The 17,629-nt window shown below is 29.5% G+C and overlaps 1 protein-coding gene across 1 annotated transcript in view; it reads right to left on the reverse strand.

The window, feature by feature from the left end:
• LOC129226892 (extracellular matrix organizing protein FRAS1-like) overlaps positions 1 to 16,519 on the reverse strand; it is a 68,572-nt gene extending 52,053 nt beyond the window's left edge. Inside the window, exons 1-8 of the mRNA XM_054861521.1 lie at positions 16,369 to 16,519; positions 14,727 to 14,863; positions 12,586 to 12,666; positions 11,881 to 11,970; positions 11,574 to 11,718; positions 10,123 to 10,272; positions 6,822 to 6,962; positions 2,424 to 2,567 (exon numbers count right to left, since the gene is read on the reverse strand). Coding sequence (XP_054717496.1) covers positions 2,424 to 2,567; positions 6,822 to 6,962; positions 10,123 to 10,272; positions 11,574 to 11,718; positions 11,881 to 11,970; positions 12,586 to 12,666; positions 14,727 to 14,863; positions 16,369 to 16,519 — 1,039 coding nt within the window. The remainder of the gene's footprint in view (positions 1 to 2,423; positions 2,568 to 6,821; positions 6,963 to 10,122; positions 10,273 to 11,573; positions 11,719 to 11,880; positions 11,971 to 12,585; positions 12,667 to 14,726; positions 14,864 to 16,368) is intronic.
• Between the last annotated feature and the right edge of the window lie 1,110 nt (positions 16,520 to 17,629).

The raw sequence follows: 17,629 nt of genomic DNA on the forward strand, positions 1-17,629 counted from the left end.
GATACTTATTACCTTGATTTAGCAATAATTAGTTTATTAATTTTAAGTTAAATGTTAGTGGAATTTTAATTTGATTTTAATTGGTTTATATATATTTCTTCTGAGCGGACGTTTATCACTATAAGGCATTTAAACAGCTGGACCGATTTTGATCAAATGTTTTGTGTGTAATTAAGTTGTGTCAAGCATTGTTTATATAGAAGCGCGGTGGATCGAATCGGAAACCTTTTTCTTAATTAATTAATTTAAACATTGGATGGTTATATCTCCTAAATTATTAATATTTATTTTAACCTATTGTTGAGCAAGAACTGAAATAAATGTTTAACCCATTGCCAAAGAACAATAAGAAAGCCAGCTCTACTTTTTGAAATGAAGTCTCCCAATTTTATTGAGTTTGTTGTACTTTTAGTTTTTTTGCAAAAATCCTTTGATTATTTAAACTTTTTTAAACTACACAGTAAACTTTTGGATTTTTTTCCTATCAATGGTCTACAAATTGTCTTTAGATATAAATTCAACCCTCCTTTCTCGAAAAAAAAAAAAACCCATCAAGAAGTAGCTAAAAACTTTGATAATTATTTGGACTTTGATTGCAACTGTGCTGATTTCTCTAATTCTATCTTGTTTAATATTTGGTATTTGGTTTGCATATTTTGTATATTTACTTAGCTTTTTAGTTTTGCTGCGTTGCTTATCTATGGACTTTTGGTGTGGTCTTTTCAATATTTTTCAGTTTTATTATATATATATATATATATATATATATATATATATATATATATATATATATATATATATATATATATATAATGGGATAATAAACAATTAAAAAAGCAAAAAAAGGGGGGGGGATAAAAAAAATTTAAAAACCAAAGACAAAGTAGGCTGCTTTGAGATTAATTTCATCAGCATTGGAATTCTAAAAGTAGTAAGTACCATCTAATGAGATCAATCTCAAAGCAGCCTTTCTTCGTCTTTTACATCTTAACGTTGCTTTTAATTGCAAGAAATATAAAATGACATTTTAAAAACTTATTTGATAGGCAGAGTTATGATAACGTGTTCGAGACGAGTGTTCAAAAATTTTGCCGCTACAGCCATTACAAAAGTTGCATTTAAATGTAAAAATTGCGCCAATTTAATTTTGGTAAAAAGATCATTAAGTACTATGAAGTATTGAAGTTAAAATTAATCCGCCAAATCAGTGAAACAACACTCTTAAATAACATTAATTCTAATATTAAAATGTAAATTAATCCCCCAAATCCATTTTTTATCTCCAGTCTTACCAGGTGACTACTTTAGTGCATTGGCGAATTATTTAAAACTTTTATGAAACTTTTCATTTTCTTTTTTCTTTTTTGTGTGTGTATTTTTAAGGGTTAATGATGCTAATTAGGATTTTGGTGAATTAATGTTCCTATTTAATGGCGACAATGGAGAATACTGTTCTTTCTTTTATTTTGTGTTTGTTTTTTTATTTGTTTTTTATCCTATGAGACCTGTATTGATGAAGACTTTTGGAAATAATCATAACTGAGAAAATCAGAGGGAAATGTTATTTGAAAACGCTGATAGAGACCATTCTAATAGAGACTTTTGGGATTTTTTCTCTTTGCGAAATGAGAAGTTTTTTGTACTATTATCCTCATTTAAATGGGAACTTGAAAAAAAAAAACTGTTGTGCTTTACTCTGATTTTAATGACATTTTTACTCTGAACTTTTTTGTATTGTAATCAGGACTGTTTACGTTATTTAGAAACAGTTGATTTCCTTCTATTCTGGTGGGGATTTTAAAGGTTTGATGTTCTGACTCTAAAGGGACATTATTAGAATCAGGACTTGTAGTGATTGTTGACCCTTTTTTGGGACGATTTATACGGCAAGAAAATACATTATACAATAATTTAGATTGCCGGTGTAGTACTGGATGTTATGTATTTGACAAAGATCGAGATTATAAGGAAACTGTTTCACTTTATTTAAGAATAGTTGACCTCACTCGAATTGGATCTTTTGAGAATTACCCAAACTAACTTCTTTACAACTCCTGAACATTTTCAAGATTTATTTTGTGTGATTTTTTTAGTGTCTTCCCAGTTTTGCCGACAATTCATTTACCACCCTTCCCCCTGATTTTCAGTTTTAATCATACCTTTTGATACATTTAAGGGGGCAGGTAATTTTAAATGTCGACGAAACTAGAGACAACATTTTTTTGGTAAATATTTGACCTCTGCCTGTAATGACGGTTAACTTGAATCAATTGAAAAAAACTACATCAACGTGAGCGAATATATATATATATATATATATATATATATATATATATATATATATATATATATATATATATATATTGATATTGTTTAAGTAATGAGAATCATGATTTTTTCGAACAATGAAAGCAGCAACTTACGTAAGCAGTAGTTATCTGCTACATAAAAGTGTCCAGAGCAACTATCAACACAACGTCCATCCTGCAATAGTTGACCTTCTAGGGCACAACTGACACAATCATTTTCACTTGGACCAGTGCAACTTTCACAAGATTTATGACATTCTAAAAGAAATAAAACAATTGAATATCTAACCAAGAACATGTTCTCTTAGGAGGAAAAAAATGTAGATTACATTATAGACATTTTTGATTTAAGAGAAAATAAGAAAAAAAAGTAAGCAGTTACTTAGCATTCCTACAATACCTTTCAGTAAATAAATTCCATTTTTAAATTAGGAATCATTAAATGTCTCTTATGTTAATTAGATAATTATACAGTCCTAATAACAATTTATGCTGTATCAATATAACTACTTGCCTAAACATTCAGATTGGTTAACTTTGGAATAAAAAGTTTAAAAGTCTAAGAAATTTTGACAGTTGTAGTAACACTACTAAGAACAGAGTGTGTACAGTATTAACTTTGTGCCAGTAATTGGAAGTAATTATATGCAAGTCCAAAATGCAACCTCATACATACTCATGCAATAAAGGATCAATATCAAATGTTGGCAATATATGGGCTGGATTATCAAGTAGAAAAAATAAGTAGTTGTCTAAAACTAAGAAATAACAACGTATAACTGCACAAAAATTACGGATTACTGCAGAAACAAATTTTATGGTTACAAAGAGCCCCGTTTTCAATCCAAAATAAGTGAGCTTATGGATGAAAAGGCATCTGACAAAATCCTTGTTAGCCTACTTTCCCAGTAAAAGTCAGAAAAAGAAAAAAAAAGCATGAAAGAAGGCTTAATGCATCTTAAAAATATCGCGAAAAACAAAAGAAAGTCAAAAATAAATAAAATAATTAAATAAATATCGAAAAATTAAAAATTGGAAATTTTTTGTTCAATTTTGAACAGCTCAAAAAAACTTAACATTAGCGCCTACGGGGAAATTGAAAGTCAATATAGATTCCGTACTTGAAGGCGGATCTATTTTAAACAAATTTTGTTGGAAATAGCTCTTATCTCAAACTCAGACTCCAAGAATTTAGGGGCACCTAACTTCGAATCCGACTTTTGTGCTCGAAAATTAATCGGGCTCCAACTTCAAAGTTTTAGCAAAAATTTATACATGGAGGACAAATGACCGACTCCGATTCTTGGATATACGTCTACGACTCCTTTATCCCGAAATGAGATTGACTCGGACTCCAATTCCGCAGCTATGGTTTTAACTGGAAATAATTAGTTTGATAAGATTTATTTTTATTTTCACGCTAAAGTTTTAATTTAGGTATTCAGTTTTCAAAGTCATTTATGTTTCTACATCAGACGATTTTTTTTTTTTTTTTGACAATGAAAGTATTTCTTTAAGTTGACATTTTATTGTTTTTATTTATTTTGGTAAGTGCATTAATTAATTAAAAAATATTTTTGGCAACAGGGGAAAAAGAAAAATTTATTTGATATGATGTATTTATTTTAATGAGCTTATTAATTTTAATTATCATTTTTTTGTTTTGAAAGCTGTTAAAAGATTTTTTTTTAATGGAAAAAAGTGTATTAGCTGCTTTGTTTAAAAAGTGCTGCTATTTTATTTATTTATATATTTTTATTTCTTTATTTTTTATTATTTTATATTTTTATTTTATTTTATTTTATTTATTTTTTCCGCATCTAATTTTTTAGATGAGTGAGGAATATTTCATTATTCCTAGAAATTAGCTTAAAATATTTTTAAAATATATGTTTGAAACAATTTGCTATTTTTGAGAATATTGATCAGGTACTAGAAAGTAGTATGGGTATACGAGAAAGTAGGCTCGTATAGTTCTAGACGGAACTTCTTGTCTTTTATCGGATGTCTTTTCCTCCAAATGTTCACTTATTTTGCATTGAAAAGGGGTTTCTTTTAACCCTGAAATACGTGTCTGCGGCAATCTGCGATTTTTATGCAATTATATCTTGTTATTTCTTACTTTACATTTCAAACACAAAGGTATTTATTCAATTTTAAGCAATTGTCTATTTTAAGACAGCCCTACCAATCCACTGGTCAATGCACCACTACATAAAATGTATCTTTATATCTTAACTTGGTTTTCATAATAAATACTATATTTTGTTCCATTTAAAACAAATTTACACTTTTTCCCTTCAGAAAGTCTATTCAAATTCTTTCTGAAAGTTTCAATAAATGGCATTCTCCCCTTCGCATTTTCCTCTTCGAAACTCAAAACAAGTGCAGTGGTAGGTAAAGACACATTCCTACTAAACGCTGGGTAACTAAAACTCATCCCTCTATACACCATGTAGAATTTTATTTGATATTCAATTTGGAATATTAGCTCTTGCAACGTATCCTTTCATATTTTTTGCTACAAACTGTCCTTCAAGCGTGATTTTTACTTCCTTTTACAAAAAAGGAAGTATTGTATTCGCGAAAAAAATTTCACTCAAAAACCTGTCTTAATTTCCATTTTGCTTACCCTTGAATGAATGTTTTTTTTTTTTTTTTTCAAGCTGACCACATGTGGATAAGTGCCTAAGAACATATAGACGACCGAAATATCCATTTTGACAATCCCCAAGTTTATTACAGCGAGTTTTCTCGTGACATCCGTATGTACGTATGTGTTTGCGTATGTATGTCGCATAACTCAAGAACGGTATGTCCTAGAAAGTTGAAATTTGGTACGTAGACTCCTAGTGGGGTCTAGTTGTGCACCTCCTCTTTTGGTTGCAATCAGGTGTTTCTAAAGGGGGCTTTTGCCCTTTTTCGGGGGGAAATCATTGTTAATTTCAATGCAAACTCAAGTGGTGTTATAATTTGGCGGACACTTGGCAATATATCGCCAGTCTTTTGGTCGCCAACTTGGCGACCAATTTGGCGATTTATTTTTAGTTTTATTTATTTTTTTGAAATCTGGTTTCAATTTGGCCACTGTTGGTGATATTTAGAGAGTTAACTATTGAACCACATTAAAATTGCCAATAATGGAGAAATAACATTAAGTTGGTGTAAAAAGGAAGTCATGTGATGCACGCATCAGCTCGTTTTTCTAATGTCATGGTCAATAATGTTGTAGCAATCTAATTTCCTCTGAAAACAGACCTGAATCAAGTAAATGCTTTTAACACGTTTATTATAAGGTTCTTTTAAAGGATGAGTCTTAATGACTAATATCTACGCCAAATGAAAGTAGTGAAAAAAGGAGGCAAAGACGGATGTTAGTGAGTCATTGTCCACTACTTACTCATTGCACTCTTTTGAATTATCTAAAATTAATTTATTATCACAGAGCTTACTGCAGAGGTTTGCTATTGCAGTGAGAGAACTAATTGCTTAAAGTATTTTTTGCTTGATAAAATAAGACCTTTTTAATGTTAATTCCCCATATTTCATATCATAGCACAAACAAGAGTATGATCGTTTTAGATGCCATAACCGTCTCTCTGCTAGAAAATTAATTCAAAATCATTGAGAAATTTGTGGCAAGTTGCCACACTACCCCCCCCCCCCTAAAAAATGATATGAACAAAATTACTTAAGCATACTCGTTTTTGATAGCTTCATACATATATTTAGGACTCAAAAAATAGCTGACCATCATGGAAAATATAGAATCAACAGATTTAAATGAAAAACTCATGAACATTTTTTAATAGGAGAGAGAAAAACAAAATCTGGCAGTAAGAACAGTTTTTTTTCTTTCATTACAACTATACCTGGTACATTATACTATTATATTTCCTGAGGTTTGAATAGATAAAAGCTCATTTTGATAAATAAAATAAAAGATGGCAAACGAAAATAAAATTTGGGAAGAGGGAGATGGATTAAGCTTGCAATCTGCAAAAGCAGGGGGGGGAAATATAACGTTTATATTACTACGTTAAGTAAAGCAAAAATTTTATTCAATAACTTTTATATCCAAATAAAATAACAAACTAACCATCTTCAAGCTTCTTCATTGATTTTTTGAAATAAAACAAAGCAAACAGAAAAATATCCATTCTTTGCTTTGTTTACTATAAAAGAAATAATAAGAAAAATGACAAACCAAAATTAGAGGATTGAAGATTGCTGCATCACTAAATTAAAATTTCACTAAAATTACACTAAAATTACACTAAACTACACTAAAATTACATTTGCATACTTTCACGCTTAAATTTAAAAAATATTTTAAAATATCTGAAATATTCTACATTTCATAAAGACTAAAGGAATGCAATTCAAAATAATTAAGTCAAGTAATATTTAAATCAAAATAGTTAAAAGGACAAAACATTTTAGCTTGAAACTGCAATGTAAAAAAGCATGAAAAACTAAAATCATCATAGGGAAATAATTGAAGTTTCTTACCAGTACAATTGCCTCCTGAAATATAATAGTTAATATCACATTTTTGTATGCAGTGTCCTTTTTGAAAATAAAATCCCTTTTTACAGCTAAAACATTGTGTTGTCATGTTTCCAAAGCATGTTTTGCATGAGGATGAACAACCTAGAATAATGCATCAGAAATTAGCAAGTATCTCTCAATTCAAGAGAGTAAAAAAATTAACATCCCTTCAAATAAATCCCTTTACCTAATTAAAGAAATTGTTTTAGACCTAATAAAACATCTAGAGGTTCACTTAAGTACTTAAAATTTCTTCCTAGGATCTTCTTGGTAGTGTCCAACATATCACCACCTATGTTTTATGAGGGCGCTGCATAAGTTGTGGAAAGAGTGGATATAATTGATAACGACATACAAGCCATTTGCAGTAGTCACAATAGCATTGTGCGATGAACATCATCTGCGTGTTGTGCAGGAGTGCCTTCATAATGGTAGTTCTGTGATTACTATTCAGCAAACATTTTTCTATTCCAGATCAAAACACTATTCACATTTGGGTATCAAACTTGAGATCCAGATTCTGCACTGAAAACAAAAAGGCCTGGCCAGCTTGGGACTGTAACAATGCACAATGTTTTGAATAGTACAAGTTGGTGGACAAAAGTCATGTTCAGAATTCTAAACTTTGGTATTGGGATAATGTAAAAAATACACCAAAACATGATAATTCATTATTTGTTTATGTCTAACTCACTTTCACCACGTGAGTAATAAGGTTCAAAGGTATGTATCCACTTGTAATAGAATAAATCAGTTGAGTTCCAGACATCACTTCATCACACAAAATTAAAGTGTTTTTAATTTCATATGATTCAACCATTCAAGATGGATATTATTTCTGGTAAGTGCTTTTTTTAAATTTAATTAATCTATTAATATATTAATTAAAAAATTAATTATTAATTAAAAAAATTTTAAGATGAATGAAGGATTAATAAGAAGTATTATAATCAGCACACTTGAGTGCAACATTTTTTCTTTCACCCAAAACACACACTTTGGGTGCTTCAACCATTCTTCAAAGAAACCCCTCCTCAAAAGAAAGTACTCTAGAGAAGAAAAAAAGTTGTACTAGAGTGAGCTGACTATAATAGGTCTTATCAATAATGGGACAGGTGCAGCTATTACATACAGAAAATTTAGCCAGGTTACAAATGGGTACAAGTCATTATCATCACTTGAAAGTTTTGAAACGAGCAAAAAATCCTTCATTCATCTTTAAAATGTTTTTTAATATCGTTTAATTATCAGATAGATTAATTAAATTAGAAAAAAAAGCACTTGCCAGTATAAATAAAATCCATCTTGGACAATTAAATCATATGAAATTAGGATCACTTTAATTTTTTGTGAAGAAATGATGTCTTGAATTCAACTGATTTATTCTATTACAAATGGATAGGTGCCTTTGAACCTTATTATTCATGTGGTGAAAGTGAGATGGACATAAAAAAAAACAATGAAGTATCATATATTGGTGCACTGTTTACTTATCTCAATACCAAACTTTAGAATTCTGAGCATTGACTTTTGTCCACCTAGCTTGTACCTATTGATTGAAACACTGTGCAATGCTGGAAAATGTGGGACGTGCGAGAGAGTACCTTCAGATATCTCCAAAGCAATTAAATTAACCCTTAAACATGTAACTGCCCATTGGTTGTTTGATAGGAGTGTAAGAAGAATCTTGCACACAGATTTTCAGAACATGAATAGTTTTCTATACGGAACAGTATTATGTCAGCTTAGAACCAAATGCGAAATATTTGCTGAGAAGTTATCACAAAACCATCATTACAAGTTTACTACTCCCTAGCACATGCACGATGCTCACTGCTCTTGCAACTACTGCACATGGCACATTTATCAGTATCTATCCGTACCACTTTTGCTACTACATCCTTGCCACAACTTGCACTGTTCCCTCTCTAATTATAGGAGATTGATATACTGGACCCTGTACTTTAATACTGAACAATATATTTCTGCCATAAAGTCAACTTCTCAATTACATTAATACAATGCAGTGTAGTAGTAATGCACTAATATAATGCAAAAGTAAAACATTATTGTTGCACTGAATATTTAGACAGTGAAACCTGTGTATAACGATACTGTCTATAACGATAACCTGCCTATAACAATTTTTTTTTTTGGCCCCAGCAAAATGTCAGCATGAATAATCAAACTGTCTATAACGATAACCTGTCTATTATGATATTCTTTTTACGGTCCCAACAGTATCGTTGTAGACAGGTTTTACTGTATGACAAATTCGAATAACTAAAAACTTTAAAGATGGGATCATTTGCATGAAGTCTAACATAAAAGCAATAAATGGAAGAACAGAATATTTAAGAAACATATATTCTATTGTTCTAGTAATGTTCCACACAGGGCTTAATTTGCATGGGAGCTCAGCTCCAACACATTTTTCAATTTTATGTAAATTTATACGTATTACATGGAATTAAGACTATATATGTATGAAAATTAGTTCTGGAATCTATAAAGTACCTGAACTTCTTCTGATAGAAATTAAACACTGATTCTAACTAACTGCAATGATATTACATTACCACATATATTAATTGCATGACCAAAAAAATATATCATAACTAACATTAATATATTTTCTATAAAAGATCATTTTTGGAAAAAGTATAGTAATATACTTATGAGAGCATATGCTTAGATTATGAGAAGAATTAAATGTTCGAGTGAGATGCCATTTTTTCAAGTAAGTAAGGATTGGGATTAGTTAACTTTTGCAATTTCTTGACATATGTATTTCATAAGTATAAGGTAACTTTGATAAAATAATAAATATTTTTATTAAAGGATTTAATTTATCTCAGTAGAGTAAATCTGACGTGAGTAAGTGGTGAAGTCATACACACACAGTATGTTTGTAACTCAAATACCAAAATTTAAAACTCTGAATTTTTTTTTTTTTTTTTAAATAACTTAGCATGAGTAAAAAAAACTATTGATTGCTTGAAAATAATTCCTTCCTTTCACATCAATAACAAAATGTTGACTTTTGCCACTCAGCCACATTTCACAACAGTAAGAGATTCAATGGAACTCTCAGACACTTATATTCAGTTCTCAATGCAAATTCATGTCTTAATACATTACTTTTTTTTTTCACTGTACTAATTTTTACTGCATTATAGGTTAAAGTACTAATGCATGTACTACGTTTTACTTCACAACTTTTTAATAAAAAAGTTAAAAACAAAACAAAATCTTTGCTCACTTTTACAATGATTACGCTCATTTTTGAAATATCCCATAGGACAATTGTCGATGCACTTTCCATTATGAATAACTTGCTCTCTGCTCTCACATACAGTGCAATAATCAGGACGATTTGTCAAGCAGTCAACGCAGCCCTTTGCACAAGATTCTATTTTTAAAAAAAATGATACATAGACAATAATCATATAGTTATATAAGAAAAATAACTGTGATAATACACAAAAAAGTGTGTCATTTATTTCATCTGAAAATGGTTGTGAACATTAAGAACATAGACGGGGGGGGGGATACCTCCCCACTAAAATTTAGAAATTGTCCTTTTTGGATCATAAAAAATGACAAAAACCATATTTACCTACAAAAAATTTTTCTGGTTATGCCACTAATGAAGATTAGAAAACAGTCCCCCCCCCCCTTTTATTTTAATATTAGAAATCTGAGAAAGGGTTTCTGTTGAATGTGTCAAAGAGACTTTGTAACTATGAGGTCTTAGTACAATAGACCTCTGGTCATAAAAAGTGCTTGAATTTGTTAAACTCCTTATTTCAATTTAGAGGTCTGCATTCTCTGTTTGAACAGAGAGAGTTTTGTTAAGTTTTTTTCCTTTCTTTTCCCTTTTTTTTTTTCTTTTTTGAAGAACAAATGAGTGAATTTTTGAATTGGCAGGCCACCATTTTTTGAATTTTTTGGGAAAAAGCTGAAATATTTGGTTTTTGAAGCTCCCGGAACAAAACGTTTTTGGAGAAACTTCTCAACAAATAGTGAGAAAGGGTTTTGAGGGACAATCCACATTCTTAGTCTTTAGTTTTAATACATAATATCAATTATAATTTGGTATGATAAACAGTTAGGACATTTATAATTAAGAGTCTCCCTTCTCCTCCCAACCAGGAGTTGCATTTTAGCTGCACTGTTGCATTCAAAACTCCACATTTTACCTGTGGATAAAATATGAGCACAAAACACACTATGTCTAGTAAGAAGATACAATTGGCATTATTAAAAAACAAAGCAAAATATTTTGGGTAATTATTTCTTTAGATAATTAGAAAACAGTAATTAATATTGATAGATAGCATTGATAAATAACAAAAGAACTGTTCATAAATAAAAGAATAGATTTTAAAAAATGATTATGCCTTTATATAAATATACCTTGTTTAAAAGCAATATTATAATACTGTCTTTAAATTAGACAAAGTATTTGACAAGCTTTACAGAACGATGACATTAGATCATAGTGACCTCCTATCATGGCTACCATGCATGTTTTTATAACTGGGACACATATATTTGCCACTAATAACCAAAGTGTTAAGAACCTTTAGTAAACATACACAGAGTAAGAAATTTTTTAAACACCTTCTAGGAGCTATTGAGTTAATGGCATATAAAACTTATTTTTCTGTGTGCAGACAATGCAGCAAAAAGGATTTTAAAGGAACTCACGTTTTGGGCAAGGACAGCACATTTTATATGGAAAATTGACACTTTGAGATCCACAGGCTGGACACTTTGGTGAGTAGCAGTGCATACTATTATGATAATCACTTGTACAGAGAGTACAAGGGTCTTTCCAGAAAATATTTGATACCTGAAAAGAAACTTTATTGATAAAAATTGCCAATTATTTTGATCATTATTTATTAAAAGATTTTTTTTTTTAAAGGTAATAGAGATGCAATACAAAGATAAAATTTATGCAGGTAGAAATAGTTTAGTCAAGAAAATAATATTTAAATACAAGAAAAATTACTTCTCTGTGATCAGACTTCAAGGCACATTGTCTCGAAATATTGGTATTTGAATAAAAGCAATCGCTTTTAATGTCAAAAGCTTTCAGAATCTGAAAGGGGAAAAAAAAAGACTACTTAAGCAAATTTTATTGGCAAACATTTTTGCACAAACTTCAAAACCGATGTTTTATAAGTAGTATCAGCGCTTGAAGAAAAAATTCATTTTTTACTTTTTATTGAATTCATAATAAGAATAAAAGCTTAACTATAATTAGTGTGCATACATTTTCTTTGTGAAACATTATTTTAATGTATAATTATACCCTTTATCACAAAGTGTAAAATTAAATAAGGCCAAACATATTTTTAAAATCAGATATAAAAAGTTTTGTTCTAGTAAAAGCACTTATTTTCGCTAGGCTTAAATTTTTCGAGCATGCTGTAATCTCGAAAATTTGAGCCTTGTGAAATTTTTTAAGGCAAATTTTTCAACTTTCAGTTGCGTTCTTCTCAAAATTTTTAGCTTGCAAGATCACTAATATCTTCATTCTTTCAAATATTATGGCTCACAAAAATATGTGCCTTTTCCAGTATTAAAGTAAAAAAATATTTTCATACTTTAGATATCTTTCGTTCATATTTTTACAATTTTTAGAGCACATACAATCCAGGCTCTAATATAAGACATTAATGCTCAGAAAGGTTGCTACTGGGTATAAATTTACCTGTGTGGTGCCTTCATTAAAACAAGCAGGAGAAATGCATCTGGGACAGCATTCATTATCGAGCTGGTAAATAAATTCATCCTGTAAAAAAGATCTTGTTATTACCAAACTTGTTGTATGAAAAAAGGCTGATATAAGACAACAGTTTGGTGACTAAAATCATGATCCAAATCAGTTTAAATCAACTGAATTATTTTTTAAAAGTATTCAATTAAATTATTTTGAAATATTTTATTTTTGTTCCGATGATCAATAATGTTGGGACATGATTATTAAAGTACAAAACATATTGTGCTTAAAGCCTTTGATTACCAATGTGTTCAAGGGCGCCCATATAGGGGGGAAAGGGGGGCTCAACCCCCCCCCCCCCCCCAAGAAATTAGAACTTCCTTACTTTTAGTACTTTTTTCTTTGCAGAAATGTAAAAACATTTCTTCTTCAAAAATGTCAAACTTTAATAACTTTAATCTGCAATGAAAGCGGTGTATATGGGGAAAATATCCTGCTAAACCATGGAGAAAATATCCGAGTCCCCCCCCCCTTAAAATTTTGCATATGGGAGCCCATGAATGTGTTTTAGTCATTTAAAAAAAATTCTATTGTTTACAAAAGTTTTTAGCAAAGGAGGGAACCTTTTTAACACTAGAAGCCGCATTGAAATCAGACAGTATTAAAGGAGACTTCATATGTTAATAAACAAGTAAATGCAACTTTTATGTGATATGTAGTTGTTTTAGATTTGCTATACCTTTACCACTTTAACGCATTATTAAGAAATTATAGAGAAAAAATATTATTTTTTTTTCATTACTTAACAAGACAATAGAATAATAAAACATTCTATAATAATACATACAAGACAATAAGACAATATAATAAAAATATGTTTTCACTAAAACATTTTGAACTACAATTTTATGTAACGAAGTAGAGATTTAACTACCACTTCAAATGAAAATAATAAAATATAAATATTTTTTAATATATTTTTTTATTAGTATTTTTAATATTATTACCAATAAACTCTTTAGAAAAGTAACAATTTATCAAATTATTTTTAAAATCCTGTGGCAATAACATGTAAAATAAGTTTTAAATCCAATGAAAAACTTAATGGGATATTTATGTGTTTTCTTTCTTGAAAATAGATGAATGTTACTACACTTGGTATCTGATCCGAACTCTGCCAATAGCTGACAATAATTAGACAATCATATGACTTATTTTGTTAACAGTACGGAATCTTTTATTAGTAACAATTTTTAAATTGATTTCAAATCGCTGCAAACTGAATAGTTAAATATTAAGTAATAAAGAAATGTGAAGCAAAGTGAAATAAATAAGTAACTTACTTTTTCAAAATGAACAAATTGGAAATTTGTTTTGAAAATTATGGTTTATAAAGAAACAACAGAGTATGTTTTATAATAAAACTTGCATTGAAACAAAATTTTGAAAAATTTTTGGGAGTAAATTTGTTTTATTCAAAAAAGTGTGGACATTTTTCAATTTTTTTTTTCCTAATTAAAATATAAAATATTTTTTTAATGAAATATTTATCTGATTGTTAAATGTTTTTTGATCCAATGAATAAGTAATTAAAATAAGAAATGAATAAATGGATTAAGAAACAAATTAACTGATTAATATATGAGAATTGATAAATGAGCGAATGAAAGAGTGACTGAATAAGAAAATTGGTGAATGAATGAATAAATAAGTAATTTTTATAGGCCAGAATGCAAATAAATAAATTAGTACATGAATTCAAGATTGATTTAGTAAATAATTTAATAAGTAACCAAAACGGCCCGTTTTACTTTGCTCCATTCACATTGCCCCACATCAACTTGACTGATTCCACAAAACATTTTAATAAAAATAAGCTTGATAATAATTAAACATATACTGCACTGAATATTAGTAGTTTATTTTCATATAAGGGCGGTTATGACCAAAAATCTTGCCCAGAAAGTAACTGATAGTTGGCTGTTAAAAATAAATAGATGAAATCTTTAATCTCTTCATAGAAAGTTCTATTTAAATGAAATAAGTCTTTTTTTTTTAATTTTATTTTACACATAGTCACAAATTCTATTATATAGTCACAAATCCTTGTACAACTCCCTCAAAATCCTTACCTTTGAGCACACTAGAGATGGGCATTCCATAACGAAAGGCACTGAAAAACCATCTTGGCATTGATACAAAATGCAATTTGAATCAGAAGACCATACAGTTCCATGAATGTGATGTGATGAGTCCTCACTGCAAGTTTCTGTGTGTATATAATAAAGAAAATAAACAGTATATTGTAAATAAATTTAAAAAAAAATCAACAAAACAAATAACAGATAAAATCATCTTGAACAATAGGCATTTTTTAAACTTTAAAATCAATGAAAAATATGAAATTCACTTGAGCTTAAAAAAGCTTCAGAATATCACACTATTTTTTATGTAATTTCTTTCTTTCTTTCTTTTTTTTTTAATTAAAAAGCAGAACAAACCTACAAACAAATCAAATGAAAAGATTGAAGAGTGAAATTCAGGGGGGATAATGCTTTCAATGAGAAAGCTGGTCGGGAAGTACCTGGAGCAAAATGAGTGGAATTTTAAGATACTTGATTAACAAATTGTTTTTCGCTTTAACTCTCCCTGCTTCTTCTAGCTTTCAATATGCAAAATTCTCATTTCATACATTTATATTTTGCTCTTTATTCAACAAGTATACATTTCATGCAAATATTTTTGACAACTTTGAAATAGAATTTACTGTCATATGAAAAGATAAAGTGTGAAAGGAAAAATCAATGGTCCTCATACCTTGTGTAATATATCTATAGTTGGGGGAAACCAGTCTTACATAATATAGACGAACGCTCGACGAACAGAAAATTTTTGGCTCTGCAAATTTTTTTTTCAAGCTGCCAACGTTAATAAAACAAAAAAAAAATTTAATTTTTATTTATTTATTTTTTATTTATTTATTTATTTATTTATTTTTTTGAGCAATTTTTTTAAAAAATCCCACTTTATTTCTGTTAAAGCCTTTCTCCAAAAGCCTTTTAAAGCACATGTGTGAAAAAAATAATGGTTTTGGCAATTTTCTTCAGTTGGTGAAAAATAAGCAAACTATTATGTTATTGCAATAAAAAAAAATAAATGATTTAAAGCACTTTGTTTTTGTCTATATCATACTTGAATACAAACTTAATTCTTTATTTAAGGGTGAGTTAGGCAAAATAATTATTTGCAGAAAATTTTGCAGTTAGAATTTGTGTTCGCAGAAAGCTTTTCATTTTATATAAATCTGGGGGAAACCTAACCTGGCAGATCATAATGCTGTGATCAGGATCTGAGTAGCCTTCACAATGTTGCCAGCAACAATGTTTGTTTGTTCCAACTATAGTGATACATGCCAAATACTTCCATTTCTGCAGTTTTAATACATTGATTTAAATTATAAAGTATCATTTTGATTTACTTTGAAATTGAAATATAAACTAAAAAAACCTCTTCTTTTTCTACATTAATGTTAATGTTATTTTCATTTCTAAAGCAGTTGTATCTTTGTACTTTAACAAATATGCATCCCAACTTCCTCCCGTGACTCTGATATTCTATATCCACTTTGTGAGAAAAACTTAGAGGATAATAGTTTAATCCTCAACAACTTGGTTTTGGTGGCCATCAAATTTAGCACAAGGCGATAGATAAAATTTCAAAGCTTTGTATGAAAAAAGATTAATGAACTGAAATTGAAAAAAAAAAAAGTCTTACTTTTAAAAATTGAGCATTTAGGACAACAATCTCCAATCCCCAGCAAAGGAACTTCCTTCGATTCACATGATAAAAATGGGCATTCAGTTTTGGAGCAACTCACTTTATCCAAGTGGCAATTGCAGAAATTGCAAGATGAATTCCATGACATTCCTTCCTATATCAAACATGAAATTGTAGCTACAAAATAGGGTTCGTGATTTTTTTTTAAATAAAAAAAATCGGATTTTTTTTGATCAGATTTTTTTTTATTTAAATCAGATTTTTTCTATTATATTAAATGTTTAAAAATGTGCAGATATTAATTACTTTATAAACATATTTCAAACAATAGATGAATCCATTCAGCTTCTTTTAAAATTAAGTTCTCTAACTATTCAATAAGTTTTTAAGCTTTATAAATACGTCATAATGCTTAGATAAGGTCTGATTTTTTTATGCTTTGCTGCTTTTTTATGCTATGCTTGAAACCTTATCTTTAGATAAGGTTTCCCATCATGTACGTATTTAGTGTAAAATAATAAGTTGAACAATTACTCTTCAGTCATGGTGTATAAGAAAAACTGCAAACTTTTATTTTGTTCTAAAATGTAATTTTGGAGTAAAAACAATAGTGCAAGAGTGAAAATCTGTTACGCACAAAGAAAGAGGGATTTGTGCAGTCTTGCCTGTTGAGGTTAAGATAGTCTAATGCAATGTAGTTAAATTTAGAGTAATACATTCTAAAAATGCAAATTAATTTACAAAAATAAAATCAACTGATTTTAATTAATGATTTCGTTAAAAAAATCACTTGATTTAAATCAATGATTTTTTTTTTTTCAATCACTTGATTTAAATCAGGGCTGTCCAACAGGCGGCACGCCAACACATATCGTGCAGTCCGCCAACTTCTTACTCGGCGTTTTTCTTTTTCCGACATTTTATGGAATCAAGAAGCATCCGAGACTACCATTCTTGGTCAAGCTAGGGTCCCCGAAATTTCCTCTTGATCGCCCTTTTACTCCTTTCAGTGTAATGGGAGAAAAAGGTACAGGACATCTACAGATCAAGGTCAAGCAGTCCTACCCTGCACGCAAGTGTTCAAACGAATTTCTAGAAATAATATTGCCTTGCGTTGGCGGGGGGAAATAGAGAGGGAAGAGAAAAATATTTAAGATAAGCACAAAACCTGCCTGCAATTAGTTAAAAATAAAGACCCCCCCCCCCCTCACTGACTCTATGGGATTTGTTGATTTCGAAAAAGAAATTGATAGCTTGC

This window comes from Uloborus diversus, chromosome 7, assembly GCF_026930045.1.
Source record: "Uloborus diversus isolate 005 chromosome 7, Udiv.v.3.1, whole genome shotgun sequence".
Lineage (NCBI taxonomy): Eukaryota > Metazoa > Arthropoda > Arachnida > Araneae > Uloboridae > Uloborus > Uloborus diversus.